Source organism: Eptatretus burgeri, chromosome 2, assembly GCF_056783735.1.
Source record: "Eptatretus burgeri isolate ZD-2024b chromosome 2, Ebu_testis_v1, whole genome shotgun sequence".
Classification (NCBI taxonomy): Eukaryota; Metazoa; Chordata; class Myxini; order Myxiniformes; family Myxinidae; genus Eptatretus; species Eptatretus burgeri.
The window spans coordinates 146236438-146258015 of NC_140962.1; the positions used below are offsets into that span (position 1 = coordinate 146236438).

General features: G+C 42.7%; 1 protein-coding gene across 2 annotated transcripts in view; it reads right to left on the reverse strand.

Annotated features, from left to right (window-relative positions):
• The window catches only part of LOC147033460 (semaphorin-3A-like), a 226025-nt gene that overhangs the window by 34430 nt on the left and 170017 nt on the right, over window positions 1-21578 (reverse strand). For both annotated transcript variants that reach the window (XM_085871648.1, XM_085871647.1), the window contains exons 5-6: window positions 16641-16703; window positions 14626-14745 (exon numbers count right to left, since the gene is read on the reverse strand). In XM_085871648.1, coding sequence (XP_085727774.1) covers window positions 14626-14745; window positions 16641-16703 — 183 coding nt within the window. The remainder of the gene's footprint in view (window positions 1-14625; window positions 14746-16640; window positions 16704-21578) is intronic.

Below are 21578 nucleotides of genomic sequence, written 5' to 3' on the forward strand. Positions count from 1 at the left end.
TACACATTGGCACTCTTTACTCGGTCATGGAAAATCCATTTGACATCCCACTTTGTAATTCTAACATTCTTTTTTTGATTAGATTGACTGGATGTTGGCAGCAGGAGATTTTTTTGGAGTTCGTTTGAAATTATTGAAGTCACAACGGGGTCTCGTCTCTTGAGTTGGTGTACTCGAAGGCAGGGTCAGTACTGCCGCAAAGAGCCATGGCGGGATTGCATAGGTTTGTTTGCCTTTGTTGTCCCAGTAAATTGGCATTGGCTTCCCAGCGGCATCGAGAGCAGGAATTTGTAACTTGTTCAGGATGTCGGTGATAACTCATCCACTCTTTGCGAAAGACGCACATGGGAACTTTAACGTCCACCAACTTCCAACTACGGAGCACTTCGCTTAATGTCCATCGATGGGATGGAGCATATTGCGATGCAACAAGCTCAAAAGCTGTCCCGGTCGTGGCACTCCCACGACCCCTTCAACCGCAACCATCGTCGACTCAAAAAAGAATGAAAGCCTAAAAAAAATAAAACTGAAGGGTCGATATTGAAAAGAAAGAGATGATCAGATGGGTCATAGATATTAACGATTCACACAACCAAATAAAGGCTTGATGGTTCACGAAAATCCAAGAGGGGAGGATAAAATACATAATACAAATGACCCGAAAGCCCAAATTGTGAACATATTTAACATGGCTGAAAGACATAAACAGACCAATAAAGTAAATAATTGAAAGACAAGAGCCTGTATGACTCAATATGTGATGGAGCTTGTGGCCAGCAGTAAAAATGGGTCCAATCACGAATTGTTGATCTTTTGTGGGATTTTGATTCGAAGGGCAACAAGCCGTGTGTTCAGAATACTCAAGTCAAGGGCCCCAAATGTTGGTGAAAGGGGGGAGTTAAAACAAAGTTGAAAATTGTTGTCCAGATTGAGATGAGCAAATTGTCCAAACATTTACCGATTGATAATTTTGGAATGATTTATGACAGAGGCCTGAGATGTAGAAGATCATGACGGATCGTTCATCTGCTGTCGACGTGTGTTGTAATTTAAGGCCTTGGATGATGGAAGGTTATTTCCGAACCACAGATCATATGGTGCCTGATAATGTGCTGCAGTTGATCAGGGCATCACTTCCTGAAACGCACCAGGAATCACAACGTAAACGGTGAATCCTTTTGTTGTTCGATTTGTCATTGCTTGTATGACTTTCACTCTGGTTCAACTCATTGATTACAGTTGTCAAGCCTCCATTGTAAAAGAGTATTTTTTTAAAAACAAAGTCAAGGCTCCTGGAGGAGCTAGAACATAGAATGGATCAAGATGTGTTCTGTTCTTGCACATGGCAGCTTGGCTGCTGGGTCGCCATCATTTCTTGGAAGTGCAGCTGTGCCGCTGATGCTGTACCCCTCTACCAGTACACTGGTACTCATTTCGCCGACCTCAGAAGTCTGACAGGCCGAGTCAACCCCACCTGGTGTTAATTCAGCAGCAAACCAGGCTCAAAATCAGGACCCTAAGATCCTCAGCCAGCCACCCTAACCAATAAGCCAACACCAGGCTTAAAGGATCCAGATGTAACAGAACAAAAGGAACAGTAGATAGAGAGTATGGAAACACCAACAGCAGGGTTGTTTGGGACAAAATAGGGGGAGACTTGGAGAAATAGGGGATGTGGGAAGTATGAGGGATCAGGGGTGGGGGGGAACAGGATGCAGACAAGATGAATACAGAAGCAACCTCTCAGGAAGGCAAAACTGGAAACTTGGAAAAAGGTGGGCTTGGGGAGGGTTGGTGAGGGTAGAAAAGATCATGGTTTATGATCTGAGATGGTGGTGAACAACTGTCTTGAAGAACTGGAGGGAAGAATGAGATTGAAGAGAATGTGGAAGTTCATTCCACAGGTGGAGATAAAGAGCAACGAATGGCTGGAGATGAGCAGTGATCCTGGATTCTGGGAGTATCATCAAAAGAGGGTGTCATCTCAAAAACAGAATTGAAACTTCAACACAGGATGTCATCATGTCCATCAAGTGTGTGCAATGGTTGCCAACCTATGGTTCAATTAATTGAAGGGAAGCTTTAGCATCTCATCATCTGGGGATCAAACGACGACCGTACATGTCCTGTTTACCCGAACTCTCAAACAACAGGCGATGCTTTCATTTAAATAATACTTGATGATTATTTATCGATGGTCTTTCAAAGACCACCCCCCACGGAATCACAGAGAAAAATAATTAATAATGCTCGAGACAGAAATAAAGCCTTAAATAATTAACTCAATGCGGTAAAAGATGGGATTCCATAAATTACAGGAAGCAGAGGAGATGCCTTTAATTCGGGTCCCGACATTTGTAAATAATTAATGAACTCATGAACCAAATACAAAGTTGGAAAAATAATTGGTTCGAAAGATAAAGGAGTTTGATCACACTAATAAGAGAATAAATACATTTTAACGAGATGAAGTTCGGGATGAACTTCCCCAACTAACCCTCTCTAATGAGAATGTATCATTTTTCAGCGGATAAGTCCATTTATATCAATTGGACATCGTTTCACAAGATCTGTTTGTGTACATGAATAAATGAACAGCACCAGGTTATTTAGAAATGCCAAAATCTTAAACGACTTGATCTGAAAACAAAGTTGGGTTTGTATGTTTGTGGAACCCCTTGAATGGTCAGTAGAGTAAAGAAGAGGAGAGTTAGGATGGCAGGGTAGATAAGGCAACCTTTCACACGGAGAGTAGTTAATACATGGAACGGTATTGATGGAAAGGTAGTGGCAACCAGCAGTCATAGACAGGTTTAAATTTGGGTTGGATAAGTACCAGGAAGCATTGGGGATAAAGGGCTATATTAGTCTGGCAGATACTGGGTTTAACCTTTAAAAGTGGGCTATAGTTTTGTTTTTGGGATCGTTTGAGAGCTCAGAATCTCCACATTAAGAATCTGCCAGGTGACATCTTGTCACCCTTGATCATTTCCAGTAATTCAATATGGATGGCATCCAAGATAGCTACCAAATATATAATATATATAATCTAAAATATAAAGCTCATTCTAACCACTCACTGACACACTGACTGATATTAACGGTCGGTACCTTCTGGGCGACGCGGAAAACTGTAATTTCACATGCTGATGGACATCAAAGCTGACACACCGGGAAAAATCACAGAAACGTTGGAAAGAATCCCGAAATGAAAATATAAATAAATAAATAAATAAAAATTAATGCAGGTGAGTGTCCCGAGACAATTGCTTACAATGTGTAAGCATACCCCGCCAGTGTGCTATATAGCCCTCAACTTGGAAGTGATACTCAAATTTCTGAGCACATTTCAGCTTTCTTTATTCAGTCAACTTCGGGTATTTCATCACGAGTTATTTCTTCCTGACCCGTTTGAGGAACTTAGACAGATAAAGAATGTGTCGACAATTTACCATTTTGCAAATGAAGATCAGCATCAAAATTGTCGACTATTACTTGCACAAGTCCAGATTCAGCTTTTTTTCAGATTCCCTTTAAATCAGCATTTTCTGTTGCTACAAGTGCCGCTGATTTCTTCAAACGTAGCGCTTCATCATCTGAACAAGTTAGATTGAAAGTGTGTAACTGCTTGATGAGCTGTTTAGATTCTCTCATCAAAACACCAAGAGCAATCTGAAGGCTTGTGGGATGATTCTTGAGTACACAAGTAACAATAGATCCCATAAGAGTAGCATGTAGAGACCTATCTAGTTTTGGAGAGAACCTCGCAAGAAGTTCCAAAAGAGTGTCACTTACTGCTTCAGCAGCAGTATCTGAACTGAGCTGCATTGTATAGGTAGATTTTTCGATTTCAATATCCTTTACATTCTGTGCGATACTCTTACCAACATTCGTAACAGCTGTATCTAAATCTTCCTCCTTCTCATCAACTAATTTTATGATATTTGATGCTTGGCTTCGAAAGATAAAGACACTTGCTAAGCCTGACGATGCAAGCATCACAAGATAATCATCAAAATTATCACAAGGTTCCTTAATCAATGCCTATCCAAACAAGATACACCCATTCAAATCTTTGTAAGTTTGAAATCGTTCGACAGAATTCCTAATGCGTGTTTTGTCTGGTTGCATACACTGAACAAGACATCCAAAAGCAACGTCTTTGTCTTCACCTTGTAAAGATGACTTGGCAGTTAAAGCCACAAACTTGGATGACATAAACTTTGACCTGCAGTCGACATTCTTCAGAGTGAAGGTCACTAACAGCTCCATCCAGACGTAGTCTTACTTTAGCTGCCCATTCATCATTTCTCTCTGTGAATGCTTTTAAAATGGACTGTTAACATGACTTCTTGTTTCTTGTACTTCGGACTTTACGACACAGGTAAGTTGGCATCCACCTTGTAGGATTTCTGGGATCTTGGGTGGTTAAGATCCAGTCTTCACCACAAGATATGCAATGTTTAAGAAATGAAAAATGTGAATCTTGTGACAGTCTTGTTCTCTGAAGTTGGTGAAGTCTTGTTCTGCAGGGCCATATGAAGATGGCACATCTCTATGGTGCGTAATCATCATATAATGATCAGTGTGTTCGAGGCATATGTTGAAGCACAGTTGTTATGACAGTATTTTAGGGTTTTTTTATCTTTATTAAAGTTTTCTCTCAAGCTGATTTGCTCTCCCATCACAATATATTTCACTGCATTTTATGATGTTTTGAAATTTGGCTTGGTCCACTTTCAATCAATATGTTCGTTTTGACCTTCACAGTTAAATTTCCCGGTAAAATAGCAGATTTCTTGCACCCGAGAAAAAAACCAAAACAAAATATAAATTCAAAAACAACATCATTGATTGTAAAATCATGTAAAAAAAAAATATTAAGTTGTAAAAAAAATGTCTAGGTATTTGAGTATCATTAATTATATAATCATGTAAATAAATCTGATTTTGTTGTAATAATTTTGGCAACCATCTTGGACGCCATATTGAATTACTGAATGCTTCAGGGTGACAAGATGTCACCCAGCAGATTGTTAATGTGGAGGTTCTGAGCTTTTAAGTGATACCAAGAACAAAACTATACACCACTTTCAAAGGTTCACCATAAAATCTTCATTTGACTGCTGGACTAATATGGTCTCCTCTCCTCTCCCTCCCTCTATCCTCGCTCTCCTCTCCCTCTCACCCCTTTAATAACCCCATCAGCTAAGCGATGGATTGTATTTGCTGATATATATATATATATATATATATATATATATATATATATATATATATATATATATATATATATATATATATATATATATATATATATATATATATATATATATACATATATATATATATATCCTTGATGATGTTTCCTCCCGCTGTTCTCCTCTGGACCCCACCCCCCAAAGCCTGACTTATCTCAATAAACTCGTACCATGAACTCATGGGATTGTGACATGGTTCAAGTATGATGGGCTTGTATATCCTTAAATACTAAGAGCAAAGAGGTTTGCTGAGTGTTTTGTAGGTCACCCCGATCACTGAGTTGCAGAAGAACACCAATACTTGGTTTTCAAAGCATTTCCATCGAGATCAAAATGTGATCGTCCATGAAAGATTCATTTTTATGTCTTACAGTGAAAAATTTATTATCAGTTCACATCTACCTTTACTGCCACGATGAAATAGCAATAGTTTATCATCTCAAAGGGCACGAGAGTCACCCAACTAGCAGTGTTTACGTCTATCATTCTTTATTGTTTTCCATCAATCTCTCTGGAGGTTTTTTTATGACAACAATGACAACTACAACAATAAAGCTCCATTATATTTGTTTTTATATGCTCGCAGATGGTTCTCTCCTGACCAGCTATCTAATGCTCTCCACCCGTTTCTACTCGGTTCTGTGTATGTTTCAGGGGTATATCCACTTATCAATCTTTATACATTTCGAAGAGAGTTGGAGGAAGTCGACAAAAGTTTCCCTTTTTTGTCAAATGTTTCAGAGGTCATCAGGAAACGCTCTCAGCTGGGGAAGAATGTCAGACACCGACTGGAACCAACATTTAAAAACACGAACACCTTCTCAGATTCAGGAGCATTTGGCAAAATGCTTTGAAATCCCACGTACGTATTGCAGATCGCAGATGTGGATGCGACTAGTGTATAATCGATCAAATTTATGTTTGTATTTGATTACTTATGTACTTCTTATATTTACACTTGTAAATTTTAAATAAAATTCTAAATGACTCTTTTGTGGATGTGGTGATTTGTTGTCCACTTAATAAATAGTCATGTTTTAATAAAGGGTAACTGGAAATATCACCAAAAAATTTGGTCTTGTGCGCGCAGTGTTAGTCGAGTGGTAGCCGAGTGGTGGCCGAGTGTTGAGGAGGACATCCACAAAGATGCACAAGGAACTTTGGTGCAGGAGGAGGCTAGTTTGCCCATCATGTCTGATATCTGCGTTACACCAACCTCAGTATCACCACCCATGCACATTTCAGCTACCTACAACCCACACAAGCAAATATTCCCGTGCCGCTCAACCTCCAATGTATCCAGGTACCCACCAAAGTCCCAGTTAAACCGATCCAACCCCTCTTCATCTATATATCACGAAAACTCTCATCTTGTATGTATGTATATATATATATAATATATATATATATATATATATATATATATATATATATATGTCTGTATGTTCCCAAAATACAGCCAAGACGGTACACGATAGCACAAAAATTTTAGGGCCACCTAACTTACCATTCACCTGCGGTGTGCAGTATCAAGTTTCGTTCAAATCGGACAATGAAAAAAATGATGAAAAAATCAATTCCCGATTCAGTGAAGTACTCTTTGATAGTGAAGTACTCAGTGAAGAATTTGATCAATGCAAACAACCTCAGTGGTATAGTTCTCGCTGGAGCTATCTTTTTTTTCTTGAAATGATTTTTTTCATCAACCGCTGTCACAACGGGAACCCAACGGGTTCATGGGTCATCTAGTTATTTTTTAAAATAAATTTCCAGCAGATCTCTTCGAAATCACCTCCTTTCAAATGTGTAAAGTCTTGTCTCCTTCAAATGTTCCTCATAGCTTAGTCTCGTTTGATCTGCAATCAATCTTGTGCTCTATGACAGCTACGTGCTTCCTCAGATGTGGTCACTAAAGCTGAACGCAATTTTCTAGATGTGGCCTCACTTAGTTGCTATACAATGTTAACACCACCTCTTTCAATTTATTAATTATCCCCCTCCAAAACTTCACATCTCAACAGTAGAACCACGCATACTACGTTATGGTCGCTAGACCCCAGATGCTCTCTGACCTCCGCCTCCTCCACCATATTGGGATAGTTCCTCAAAAAGAGGTCAAACACTGCACTTCCCCCTCGTGAGCTTTTGTACAAACTGGGTTAAAAAGCAATCCTGGACGAGGTGAAAAATAAATCCTCATCTGCTCTGCCCTTTCCTTGTTCCTTCCTACACCCAATTTATCACTGCGGCAAGTAAAAATCCCCCATCATCAAAACTCTTACCTTATCACATGCCCTTCCGAATTCTTCACATATCCATCTTTCCTGCTTTTCCCTCACAAAAGGAGGCCTGTAAAAGCATCCTACAAGTATCTTACTATTCTTCAAATATCTAATCTCTATCCACACAGAATCCTCGCCATTAAATCCCCTCCTCAATAGCATGACTTTCTCTTGATACAACACTGGATTTCACCCAGATTGGCACCCCTCCTCCCCTCTTATCTTTCCTATCACACCTGCAAACCTTGTAGCCTTGAATTCCTGTCATCTGGTTGGATTGCTCACGAAACCACATCTCGCTTACAGCAACGATGCCATACCCTTCACCCACCATCCATCCTCACTTCAAGCTCTTCTATCTTTCCATTCAAGCTTCTGGCATTCATGTACAACACCTTCAACCTTTCCCTTCAATTAACCACCCCCTACTGCCCCAACCTCCAGCTACATCCTCAGTTTCTAGTCCGTAGAAAAGGCCCAATTTCTTTCTCAAGAACCACCGTGAATCTCGTCTCCCCCTTCTATCAAGCATCCTGCCACCTGACCGTATACACTCACTATGATCATGCAGGGATCCCCGACATATTCACAGACCACTACTTACCACACCACCACTTCAACCATTGGTTCACATCCATCGCTCCATTCTAGAAATCCACACTGACTCCTACCCTTCGCAGAATCCCTCAAAAAAAAATCACCCCCACCCCAAATCCTGCAAATGTTCCCCCCAACAATGTGTACCTCCTCTTTAAAAGTTCAGTGTAGACCCTCCCCACACCGTTACCCTCCACATGCACCACGACCAATGTGTCCTCACCCTGAAGACCATATCAGGTGTCCTCACCCTGAAGATTATTATCGTGAACCAGCTTGGAATTTACGAACATTCCTGGAGTGTTGTGGAAGTTCTCCTGAGACGAGCCCAACTTTCTGAAACTTGGAATTCAAATTCTTATTTCAGTTGTCTTTAGAGGGATTTTTCTTCTTTCGTATGCACCGCATGGCTACTTGTTGCATAATGTGCTGGTGGGTGCTGCTATGCCACTGATGCAGTGCCCCCTGTAGGTTAGAGCATGAATCTGTAATTTGTTCAGGATACCGGCGATAGCTCGCCTACTTTTCAAGGAAGACATTTTGGGATTTTGAATATGCACCAACTAATGCTGGCAGACAGGACACCAGGCTTAACGTCCATCCGAGGGAGGCGTATACATCGATGTATTTCCTTGTCCGTGAAACACCGGGATGATAGTTTATAGCTTGGTTCAGATTCTAATCCCGGGTCGACATCTCAGAGGTGAGTGTGCACACGTCCAGACTATCCTGCCAGCCCATTCAGATGGATTTTGAACCCACAGCCGCTGGGATGCCATCCCAGTGTCCTCACCGATAGGCCACCACTACAACCACAGATTGGCGGTTTTGTTGGTTTTTTTACCTAGTTCTTCTCTGGTCTAGCTACTCCCATTTCCTCACCTTGCGACCCAACCATTGCTGCTGTAGGTTATAGACTTTGTGCCAGAAACCGTTACCTTGTTACCCTCTTCAAGTGTAAACTTAACACATATCTCCATTAAATTTATCCCTCGCTTCACTCGGAGGTGGAACCTTCTACTTGGATCTGTTGTCTCATGCTCTTTGCTCCATCTATTAAAATCTGCTGCCCACCACCATCTCACGGTGTCTTCAATTTATACCCATGAGATTTCATACACCCATGAGCCAGAGGTGCATAGACATCTGGGTCGGGCTTGGGAGTCATGGATTCACTGGATCATGGGGTGTGGCACTGTCGGTACCTGTGCAAGAGGATGAAAGTCCGAGTCTTCAGGTCCTTGGTGCTTCCAGTCTTGCTCTATGGATGTGATACTTGGACTCTGACCAGGGATCTGAGACGAAGAGTTAATTCCTTTGGTACCAGGTCTCTTCAGAGAATCATTGGCGATCGCTGGTCAGACTTTGTGTCCACCGAGCGGTTGCTGAGAAAGACTCAGTTGAGATTTGTTACCTGTATAGCCCGTGAGTGTCAGCTGCGGCTGTATGGTCATGTGGCGCATTTTCATGATGCTGATACTGCTCAACAGATTCGCTCGGTGAGGGAGTCTCGTGAGAAGAGGAGGCCAACAGGCTGACCAAGAGCCTCATGGTTGTAGAAAGTTCATCGGCAAATCAAGGACATGGGGATGACCTAGGCATCTGCCTGGAGGGTGGCCAGATGGCGGCTCCTGGAGTACCAGCAAAAAGTGGACGCAGCGACGCACTGCTCCGGCTCATGCTCCCATCCTTGACCTGACCTGACTCGCTGCTCCGGCACATGGAATATTACTGTCTGCCCATTCATTTCAGGGAACTGTCAGAAGACAATGTTGTTGTTATATTGTACACAGATAGCACAAGTATGTCCGATAATTGTGTGGTTTTCTTCACTCCAATCTGAGAGGTGTGAAAGCTGTTTGGAATCCATTTAAGAACCGACAAGTCCAAAGAGCAAAACCGACATGTTGAAGATGCAATGTGTGTTAAAAGACGTGAGGTCTTGACTCGAGAAGCTAAAATAATGTGAGTCATTGAAACATTAATGCAAAGAAAAGTTACCATCAGAGCGCTAAGCTCAGGATCCGCCCAGTTCGAAAGATGATGTAAAAGCACAGTGACATCTCTTCATTTCCTTGCTCTACTCGTGACGTATGTATGAGTCCCTGGATGAGTTTAAGATGCTTATTTAATTAAAAAAAAAAGTAATACACCCATGCGGTGCTGAGTAGAAAGCAATATGGCAGACTGGAGTTAAAACCGCCCTAAACGAAGCAGGTAACCTTCAGGGGCAAACCTGGAGCCAGGATGCACAAGAAAAATAAATGCAAGTCAGCCTACTGGGAACATATCTCATCTGCGATGATGCTTATGATAATAGGTCGTCCTGTTTGTCAGTGTTGGTGCTTCAACATGCGTGTGCAGGCCTATGATTGAGCCAGGCATTTTTCCCATGCTCCTGCACTGTGGTGCAGAGATAACCCAATTTCACAGCGGCCAACATGGAATGCAGCAGGGACTACAAAACGGGCTTTCGACAGGATTAGCAGTGGGAGGGGGGGGGGGGGGTCTTAACAGCAGCTCCGGCCTTGTGATGGCAGTGACAATGAAAGCTCTTTATGGTACGATGCGTTTTCATGCTGCTTGTGCGCACACTCCCTCCCTTGTCTTCCAATTGGTGTCTCTCACACTTCCTTCCCATGCTCCAGTAAACAATTTCCATGAATTCACGCTTTGTTGACAGAGTCTCTAATCTGGGACGAGATAAAGAGTTATAACGCAGGGCTTCATCCCGGAGGAATTGGTGGCGTGCGACATTAGGACAAACTTTTGATTCTAGTCGCATCTTCCCGTTTCATAAGCTTGGCTAGGGGACAGCAGAATAATAGGAAAACCAGGTAAATAAATAACCACAGACCCTTGCCAGCATTCCCTTTTATAACGCATTGGTGGAGACGTCTCAGCGTTCAGGTGTCGTTCAGGTGTATAACTACCGATACCTCGCAGCGTTCAGGTGTCGCTCTCCATATTCAAGGCACCACCGCTTTAACCTCTTTCTGTCGTCCAGATACTTGCGGTCCAGAAATAATTGCCATTAATCTCCTGCCGATGGCGAGGCACGGTGCCGACGGCTGTTTCGAGTCGACACACTGTGAGCTTCGCAGTAATTTCCCCATCACAGGAAATGTTTGAGCAACACTGTTTGCAGGGAGCTGGCTCAATTAAAATAAAAGACAGAGTTACGTCCCGTCACGGGGCTTCCTGATAACCCAGGACAAACGTTTGCACAGAAAGGCAAGCTGGCTCATTTTGGGACTCCTGCATAAACTGTCCGACGTGTAAAGAGGGTTTATCTTGGTTAACTTGTTTCACTGAACTAATAATCAGGTGCTCATTGATTGGCTGTCATTTTTTCTGTGATGATATGTTTTATTTATTGTACGATTATAAATATTATGTTTTAAGTTCCCCCTGAAAGGTAACATCCCCACTCTCAGGATATGGGCCTGGACGAGACAACTCAAAGTTCAACCTCACAAGTTGTCTTTCAACCCTAAAGAGTCCCTGCCACCAGCAGCTAGCAAGCCATGATCAATCTCGCTATGCCTTAATCGCCTTAGGGTGGGAGTCGGAAGATGTAAGGCCTTAGTACATCTGTGGGGTTGTGACACAAATGACAATGACCTATGCGACTGTGGAGAAGCCCCACAAACAATGGAGCACCTCCTTCCCTGCCCTCTACTGCCAGAGCCATGCAGACCAGATGACCTGGAAGTTTTCAATCCACATGCCAGAGCCTGCGTCCTGCAGTGGCCGAGGAAGATGTAGCGACACGAGAAGAAGAAGTGTCATTGAGGAGGCAAAATGAAGTTAAAAGACAAGCGATAAATGATCTTTTATAACATGTTGTTGGTGTTGCTGCTGTCATGGATGTTGTTGATTGTCTGTTCCTTCCATAAACTTTCATATATTTTTCTATTGCTTTAAGAATTATTACTATATGTAATTTTGTGTGCAGCTTCCATGTACTTGAAAAGCGTTCCTGCTGTCATAGAATAATAAATATTACTGGAGACCCGCTACGTTAAGTTCCCATTCCTGAGTTTTCTTCCTCAATCCCAGAAAAAAGGGGTTATTGAAACAGTCACCTTTATGATTGAACGGACACGAATCTTTGATCCAAGTAAATGGAATGCTAGCTTTCCAAAGAGGTAAATCGATTACAGTAATACCTCGCTTAGTGCTCGGGGTGCGTTCTGGAGAAGAGAGCAATTTTTTCTTTTAATGCACTAAAAGGGGGCATATAACATTGTTTATATGGAGATGTGTTCCTGATCATGATAGTTCTTACGCATGAGCAGTATCTGATGGCTTTATTGGTGTATCGGTAAAGAGCGCCAATAATAATTCAGATGGGAAACATTATTTTATAGATAAAAATAATATTTTGTTTCTTTACCAGTAAGTATTAACAAAAACATAAAATATGTACAAACATCAATAAAAACAATAATTGCCATGACTCCTACTCTGGTTCATTGATTTCATTTTTATTACATCCGTTTTCTCAACAGTTGCCAGTCTGATCCACCCGATTGTAGACCGGTCTATCGTCAACCCATCATAAGCAGTGATGGAGTCTTTTACAGCTGAAGACATCAGGTTTTATCTCTTCCACAACTCTGTCATCTCCAATCATCAGTTCAGCTCCCACCCTGGATATCTTTACATGGACATGCTACTTATTTCAACTCAACAATGGATGGATGTCCTAAATCTCAAATAAGAGGTCCCAGCCCTCTCTTGAACCCTCAATAATATCCAGCATCCATGCTTATACTTTCCAAGGTGCTTGCCATTGTTATTCAAAATGGGTTGCTCTTCATGGTATTCTGTCTCGTGATCTTCCTGTTGAGGTTCGTGTGCCACATTAAAGTGTTGTAGGACCACCCTATTTTTTTGACTACATCGTTGACTTCTCCGCTTCCTTGAAATTCCTCTGTAGCATTTTTCTGACTCCACAATGTACAGAATAGTAAACAGCACTTTTGATAGGTAGTCTGCCATGACATCTGTGTTTGAAGATCAAAAAAATAAATTTGTTATTGATCGGCTACCTCTCAGTGAGGGAGCCTCATGACAGGGAGCCTCGTGACATTTGTCTTTTGAAGCAGAAAAGTCTTAATCTCTGACGCTGTTCCTATCGAACAACTGGTTGTCAAACCTTTCGGTTTACTTTAATAGTAACCTTCTGGAAGAGATGCAATTCCTGAATCATCTTGACCTCAACATTGGTCGTAACTTGTCTTGTTCAGACAATATCTCACAAATATCCTCCAAGACCAGATTACGCCTTGGTATTCTCAAAAGAGCCAAGTCCATTCTGAGCCCTGCAGAGCTAATCACAGTATGCAAGGCCTTCATCTGAAGTACTATCGAGTACGACTCCCTACTCTGAGCTGGTGCAGCTGATTCTCATCTTTCTCCGCTTGAGGAGGTCCAGTCAATGGTTTTTCTTACAACTGGCATCTCATGGCAAGCAGGTCGAGTCACAGGGTCTGCTTCTTGCTCGTGATATGCAGGTTGGTAGACTCTGAAGTTTACCGATGCCTCGCTTCTGGGCTCTTTAAACAGCCACCTTCTCTTTCTTCCATCCACATGCATTCCCCAATTCCCCAACCCTCCCCAAATGACACTCGTTCTTCTTGAAGTTCACACCTACTTTTCTTTTCCAAGCCTAAACTTGATGCTCACCTCAATTCCTTCATCCCTCAATTATGTTGTCTATAGAACCAACTCCCTTTGCCTCTTGCACTCTGCCTTAAAGTCTTTCAACCATGTCATCAAACATCACCTCATGCTTTTTCCCATTTGCACCTGTGATCCATTGAAATCTCACTGAACTCCACCCAACCCCCTGCCCCGTACTTCTCTCATCCATCATCTACTCTTGCCCCATAACTCGATTGCATTGTGTCCATGTGTGTTCTAACTCCGTGCTCCTCTTTTATCCTCCGTCAGTCTGTAAAGCTCTTGTCATCTGTCTTTTAGCTCCTCCATGAGCCTTGACTTACTTATATAAAAGGGCACGAGATTAAATGCGGAAAGATGCATGCTCCACTGAATTTGATTCCCATTCATGCAGATTCAGCACCTCCCTTTGACTGTATCATGTCTGACTGGTCCGTCGATGCAGTTCTGTCCACAGTTTGGGGCAGGAATTTTGAATTTGGCCAGGGTGCCAGCACAAAACAGCCTACTCTTTCTAAAAGGTACAATGGAGAGTTTACATTGACAAGCAAATTCTAGTAACTGACATTTTAAGGAAGGTACATTAACAACTGCAAGGGTGTAATGGTAGACGTGTCCAAAATGTCCAAAATGAGCACATTATGTGCAGATCGACAGACATACAGACATACAGACAAACAAATGGACCCAAATGCAATACCCTCTCTCCTGGTGAAGATGATAATCAAGGATTGAAGTACACCTCATTTACAGTGTGACCAATGCGTTTTGGATGTAAATAACAAAAGACTTACCCCAGCTCGAGGTCCAACATGCATTGCGGCACACACTGGATGAAATGCTCCGGTTCCACACGCGTACAGGTGCGTATTGTTGAGCGGTTGCAACAGACGGATGAAATTCCAGCACTCATTCTACATACAAGAGACAAACTTGAAGTCATTAACATCTGCAATGCCGAGTTGTTTCCTTGTAGCTGCACTGGATATACACACTGGTGGGATGACTAGGTGTTGTAATGATATAGGCTCTCACAACAAGCTTTTACATTATGAGGGTGTTCAAAAATGCATTTGTTTGTTACTCTTTTGCGGCCAAACGGAAGCACCTAGAGGCCAAAAATTTAGTTGTCGGTAGTTCAGAGACTGGAGAAGGTTTAAAGCTATCACCCGTTGGCCTTGAAGGCCCCTGTAAAATGTATATTTGGATGTGTGATCAGGCAGTGATGCCGCTGGCCCGCAGACAAAAGGTAACCATTATGAGACCAATAACTCAATAGCTTTTCAATGTCCAACACGTTCTGAAACCCCTGCCAGGAGAAGCTGACCACTTGTGTACTCATATGCACAGAGCATTGGTTCCACCAAAAAAGTTTATTGGCAGGGGTCATTGGTGGGTGGTTTGCGATCCCTCTCCAAGCAGTAGTTATGGCAGGAATTAGACATTTGGCCATGGTGCTTTTGATAGCTCAACTTTGTATTTGTGAAGGACACCGTGGGATCTTTAACTTCCACCAACTAATACCGGTAGATGGGGCACCCAGTTCAACATCCATCCGAGGGACGGCACACACATTGACAAAGCATCCTCTCTGTGAAACATCAGAATTATATTTTATAGCTGGAGAGGATTAAAACCCAGGCTCGGCAGATTAGAGGTGAGTGTGTATACCTCCAGGCCATCCTGTCAGCCCATGTTCAGGATATCCCATTAGAATGTATACAGTCCTTACATACCAAAAACTATCCAACAGTATCTTGCCATTGCCTTCCCAGTGTTTTTTGTCCATGCTCTATCCTTTGAAATGATGAGCATCAATCAAGGAAGCAGAATCGACCATTTAAAAAAAATAAAATAAAGTCTTTGGAATGAATGAGCCAGGAGTTTGAACCACCGACCTCCCAGACACATTGCACACATTGTAACCGTGATGCCACCGAACCTGGTTATGCGCACACACACACACACACACACACACACACACACACACACACACACACACACACACACACACACACACACACACACACACACACACACACACACACACACACACACACACACACACACACACACACACACACACACACACACACACACACACACACACACACACGCCAGCACTTTTTTTTACCATGTGATGGATGATTGTGAGTATCATGCTCTCAGAATGCCCCACCTTTCAGAAAGCAGAAAACTCAATCCCCTTGAACTTGCTCAAAGCGCACAGATGCATTGCTGTCTCTGGGGCCGCCAGCAGACCCATAAGGAAGTGACTCCATCTTTGAGCTGTTTCACGTGGGTCACTTACCCTCCCAACTATAAACTTGTGTGCCACGTCCCTTTGGGGGAGGTTACTCCAGGTGTCTTGCCTGCTGGCATTAGTTGGTGGACATCAGAGACCCTATGGTGTCTTTTGACGAAGAGGAGGCGAGTTGGTGCCGGCACCCAAAACAAATTCCTTTTTACGATCTTAATCCACAAGGACCACTGCTTCAGTAGTATAGTTGCATCCGTTAGAAATGATTCAACCAGTAACGACATCTTTCAAATGCTCATCACAGACCGATGTCCTTCAAAGTAGTTCATAAATTTCCTCTCAATGCCCTTCTTCGGACACGAGGGGTAACCAATTCAAATTCGCTGGACTGACAAAATGGTGTCAGTTTCACCTTCTTTGCTTTCCGTAAGGAAAGCCTCAAGTTCACATTGCGAAGCAAAAGATACATCTATTATTTCATAATAGATGGTGATGGCAATTTCCTTTTATATGTAACTGAGGAAATGGAGAGCATCCCAGAAAACTTACCCCAATATCTTTCCCTGCCAGCTGGCATTCGTACTTGCTCTCAGAAGATGCTGGCCAGTGAATCTAGGGAAAAAACAAAGATTAAGATCAAATCGCTACTTTGACATTATTTTTTGCTGGCCATTGTCATCATCATTGTCATTAGCTTCGACCCATTGTCTTGTTTCGACTTCATCACGACTATGGATGCAAAGGATGGTCTACTTTGATGTGATCGGCCAAGATGATGCTGTGCTATGGACCATGCTCGAAATAAAAGATTGCTGTTATCTTTGTTCTGTGCCTATAGAACAATCATCTTCCTGTTTTGATGTCATCAACGTATTCATTATTTCTATCCAGCACAAATCCCGCAGCACGACATGCCTTGAATTCTATGGACCATGCTCATTCTGAAACTTCTGCTCCTTGTCCTCGACAAGTCCTTGCATGTCCCATATGTTGGAGTTATTGGTCCATTTAAGCCAATCACTCATCCGCAGTGCCAACCCGGAATTTCAGTCCATAAATTATAGGCCATCTAGTGAGAACTCTGACCCTTCCGTCATGTATTTTCCCCAAATTGCTTGACCTACCCATCTCTTTGAAGCTCCTTCAATGTTATGGACCAGATTTACCTCGAATGTTATGAGTGTGTTTAATTAAAATGGATTATATATTTTTGCATGAGTTTTATCTCACTATTATGTTTTCTGACATCTGCAATGCATCCTCCCTCCTCATTTACCTTTATTATCTCCTCACCTATAATGTGATAGTTAAGGTATGGACACTGCGGATATTCAGTGTGGCATGTTACAGTTCTAATTTCGGAGGTCAACAATGAAATGCATGTATATGTATATCTCATTGTCCTCAAACATTATCATTGTCAATATACAGGTATATACATACATACATACATATATGTATATATATATATATATATATATATATATATATATATATATATATATATATATATATATATATATATATATATATATATATATATATATATATATATACACATTATATATCCCTGTGTCGTAAGAGGCAACCAGGGTTGCGTCAGGAAGGGCATCCGGCGTAAAACATGTGCCAAATCACTATGCGGATCATACAGATGATCCGCTGTGGCAACCCCTAAGGGGAGCATCCCAAATAAGAAGAAGAAGAAGAAGAAGAAATATATATATATATATATATATATATATATATATATATATATATATATATATATATATACATATATATATATACATATATATATATACACACATATGTGTATGTCTGTATATATTGTTATGAATTTGGAAGCCATGCGCACTCAACATTCAGGTCCCAAAGTTAGTTATGCCGATAAGCACGTGTGTTGGTCCCCATGGGTCTGGAACTGTGAACCTGAATAGGACTAAGCTCCTTGACTTTGCAAGAAGTCATGGACTTAGGGTGGCCGGTTCATGGTTTCAGCACCCACAAGCTCATCGCTGGACTTGGTATTCCAACGCTGGCGGTGTGGCAAAGGAGATTGACCATGTTCTCGTTGATGGTCGCTGGAGGATGATCCAGAACTGCATGGTCTACCAGAGTGCTCATTTCCTCAATACTGACCACCGGCTTGTTGTAGCAACTGTTAAGTTGTACCTTAATGCCAGGAGAATGGTACTGACCCGGCCTAGGCAAGATGTTGGCAAGCTCAAAGATGAGAGGGTAGTTGAGGAGTTTGCAAACAGGCTGAGTGGAGATTTGTGGGGTCTGGGTGCTTTTGAAGATCCTGAAAAGTTGTGGAGTGCCTTCAAGACCACCCTCCTTGATGTTGCCAGTGGATATCTTGGAACTCACCATAGGGCGAAGAAAAATTTTGTCTCTCAAGGGACATTGGATACCATTGAGCAGATTCGCAAGGCCAGGTTGAATGGCAGAGCTGAGCTGTTCAGGGAGCTGAGAAGTAAAACTGGACGTGTGCTAAAGGTGGACAAGGAGGCCTATGTGAGAGGAATCTGTGATGGGGTAGAGCATCACCTGTGGTCAAGTGATTATCGTCATGCTTACAGGTCAATTCACGCATTGCGTTCATCCAACCCCATCCCTCGGTGTACTGCAGTTAGAGTAGAGAGTGGTCGTCTCTTGACAGAGGAGTCTGAAGTGAAGGCCCGCTGGGTCGGTTACTTTGAGCAGTTGTACCAGGCTGATCCACCAGCTGTCGAGTTGGATGCCAGGGGTGTTACAATAGCTGTTGCTGACCCTCCAATCAACTGTGGTCCACCTTCGTTTGTGGAAACACAGGCTGCGGTGAACCGGTTGAAACGGGGCAAAGCTCCAGGGATCTGTGGCATCCATGCTGAACTTCTCAAGGCTGGTGGAAATGCTGCACTCGTGTCGTTGCATGCAGTTTTGTGCTCTGCCTGGAACACAGGCATCATCCCAACTGACTGGAAGAGGGGCTTTGCTGTCACTCTCTTGAAAGGGAAAGGTGATCGCCAAGACTGCAACAACTACCAAGGGGTGATGCTGCTCTCAGTGCCGGGCAAGGTCTTTGCTCGGATAATTCTTGATAGGGTTCGTGACTATCTGCTTGAGCAGTCATGAGTACCAGCATCCAGAGCAGTCAGGCTTTACACCAAAGAGGTCAATGATTGACTGTATCCTTGCTCTTCAGGTCCTCACCGAACGCAGGTGAAAGTTTCGGCAGGGGCTACTTGCAGCTTATGTTGATCTCTGTAAAGTGTTTTATTCAGTGAATTGCGATGCCCTGTGGAGGATTCTTGGTCTTTGTGGGGTGCCACCAAAACTGATCGATCTGATGTCTGAACTCTACTCTGGTACTGAGAATGCTGTGAGATGTGGTGGTGCCATTATTTACAGTTATTACTGGAGTTCCTCAGGGGTTTGTACTGGTCCCCTCACTTTTCAGCACTTGTATGGACTGGATTCTAGGGAGGATGTCAGAGAGATAAAGCTGTGGTGCAGTATTTGGCAATGGTAAGATCTCTAACCTTTATTTTGCAGATGATGCAGTCATCTTTGCAGAGACTCTGGATATCCTTTTGGGGGCCTCGAGGTGCTAAATGAGGAGTCAGAGCTGCTGGGATTATGGGTTTCCTGGGTCAAAACTAAGACTCAGTCTTTCAATGACATCTTGGATGCTGCTGTCCTGTCTGCTCCTGTTTGATGAGGATGTTGAGGTTGTGGAGAGATTCACTTACCTTGGCAGTGATATTGCTGGCTGTGAGTCAGGTCAATATAGATCTCGGTCAGGCCTGGGGAGTCATGGATTCACTGGATCATGGGGTGTGGTGCTGCCGCTACCTGTGCGGGAGGACGAAAGTCCAAGTCTTCAGGTCCGTGGTGCTTTCCAGTCTTGCTCTATGGATGTGAGACTTGTAGTCTTACCAGGAATCTGAGACGGAGACTTAATTCCTTTGGTATCGGGTCTCTTTGGAGAATCCCTGGCTATCGCTGGTCGGACCTTTTGTCTAAGGAGCGGTTGTTAGGAGAGCCTCGAATGAGATTTGTTACCTGCATTATCCGTGAGCATCAGCTGCGGCTGTATGGACATGTGGCTCGTTTTCCTGATGCTGATCGTGCTCACCAGATTCTCTCAGCAAGGGAGTCTCGTGAGTGGAGGAGGCCAATGGGCCGACCAAGTGCCTCATGGTTGCAGCATGTTGATTGGAATCTCAAGGAGATGAGGATGGGTCAGGCATCTGCCTGGGGGATGGAGAGACGGGGGCCCCTGGAGTACCGGCGGAAAGTGGACGCAGTGACGCGCTGCTATGGCGCATGCTCCCATACTTGACCTGTATGTATATATATATATATATATATATATATATATATATATATATATATATATATATATATATATATATATATATATATATATATTTATATTCGGGTGGTCCAAAAAAATGAAAGTTCGAATTTCTCGCGGGCATGTTTGCCAAATCGTTCCTGATGTTGAAAAACGCAAAGAAACAAAAAATTAGCAGATTTGGAGGTGGTTTAGGGGTCCATCAAAGTCTCTCAACGGATTCATTATAATGTCACAATACTAACAGGAAAAATGAAAGGAAAGAGCATAAAATGTTCTCAGTGGGCAGTGGGCAACTGGCGGTCGGTGAATTTCTCCAATGGTTGATCCAAGAGGAACAGTTCCGTGCTTTTCCGTGTAGAACACGCCATACTCACTCACTCTGGGAATCAAAAAGAAGAAGAAAAAAGATTCGAGATAAAAAAGAAAAATAAAAGAGTACTTTTAACACCGACCGACAGCGAACCGAAAGCTCAACTGACGTCTCCCTCTCTCCCACCGGATGTAACAACTTCCTTCCTCTTGATGGACCCCTAAATATTTTTGGAACTGTGGCAAATTTGGCCAGGAGTATTTTCCAGTCAGGTAGAACAAAATAATCAACATGCCCCAAGAATATTCAAATTTTGAATTTTTCCCTTATGATTTTGGACTACCCTGATATATATATATATATATATATATATATATATATATATATACTGATTACATATATTGAAGCAGACATATATGTATATATATATATATATATATATATATATATATATATATATATATATATATATATATATATATATATATATATATATATATATATATATATTGTTGCGGATTCGCGCCCGCCGGCGTGCGGACGGCCACGTAACTCGAATCGCGGCACGTCGCCCACCGGACGGACAATCCAGTCGTGACCCTCTCGGACTAACGCCGGGAACCAGTCACGGGTGGACCTTTCGGTCTCACCGCGATCGAGCCAATTGGCCCCCGCGTGGGATAGGGTTGCTCGCCAAATTCGACCTACCTAAGTACCCACACGGAGGGTAGACCGGGCGATCGCACCTCGCCGCAGGTCGACTTCGGACACGGGCCACTTAAGCGACCCGTTCCGTACTATCGGGATAACCGAGCGGTGTTATCGTCGG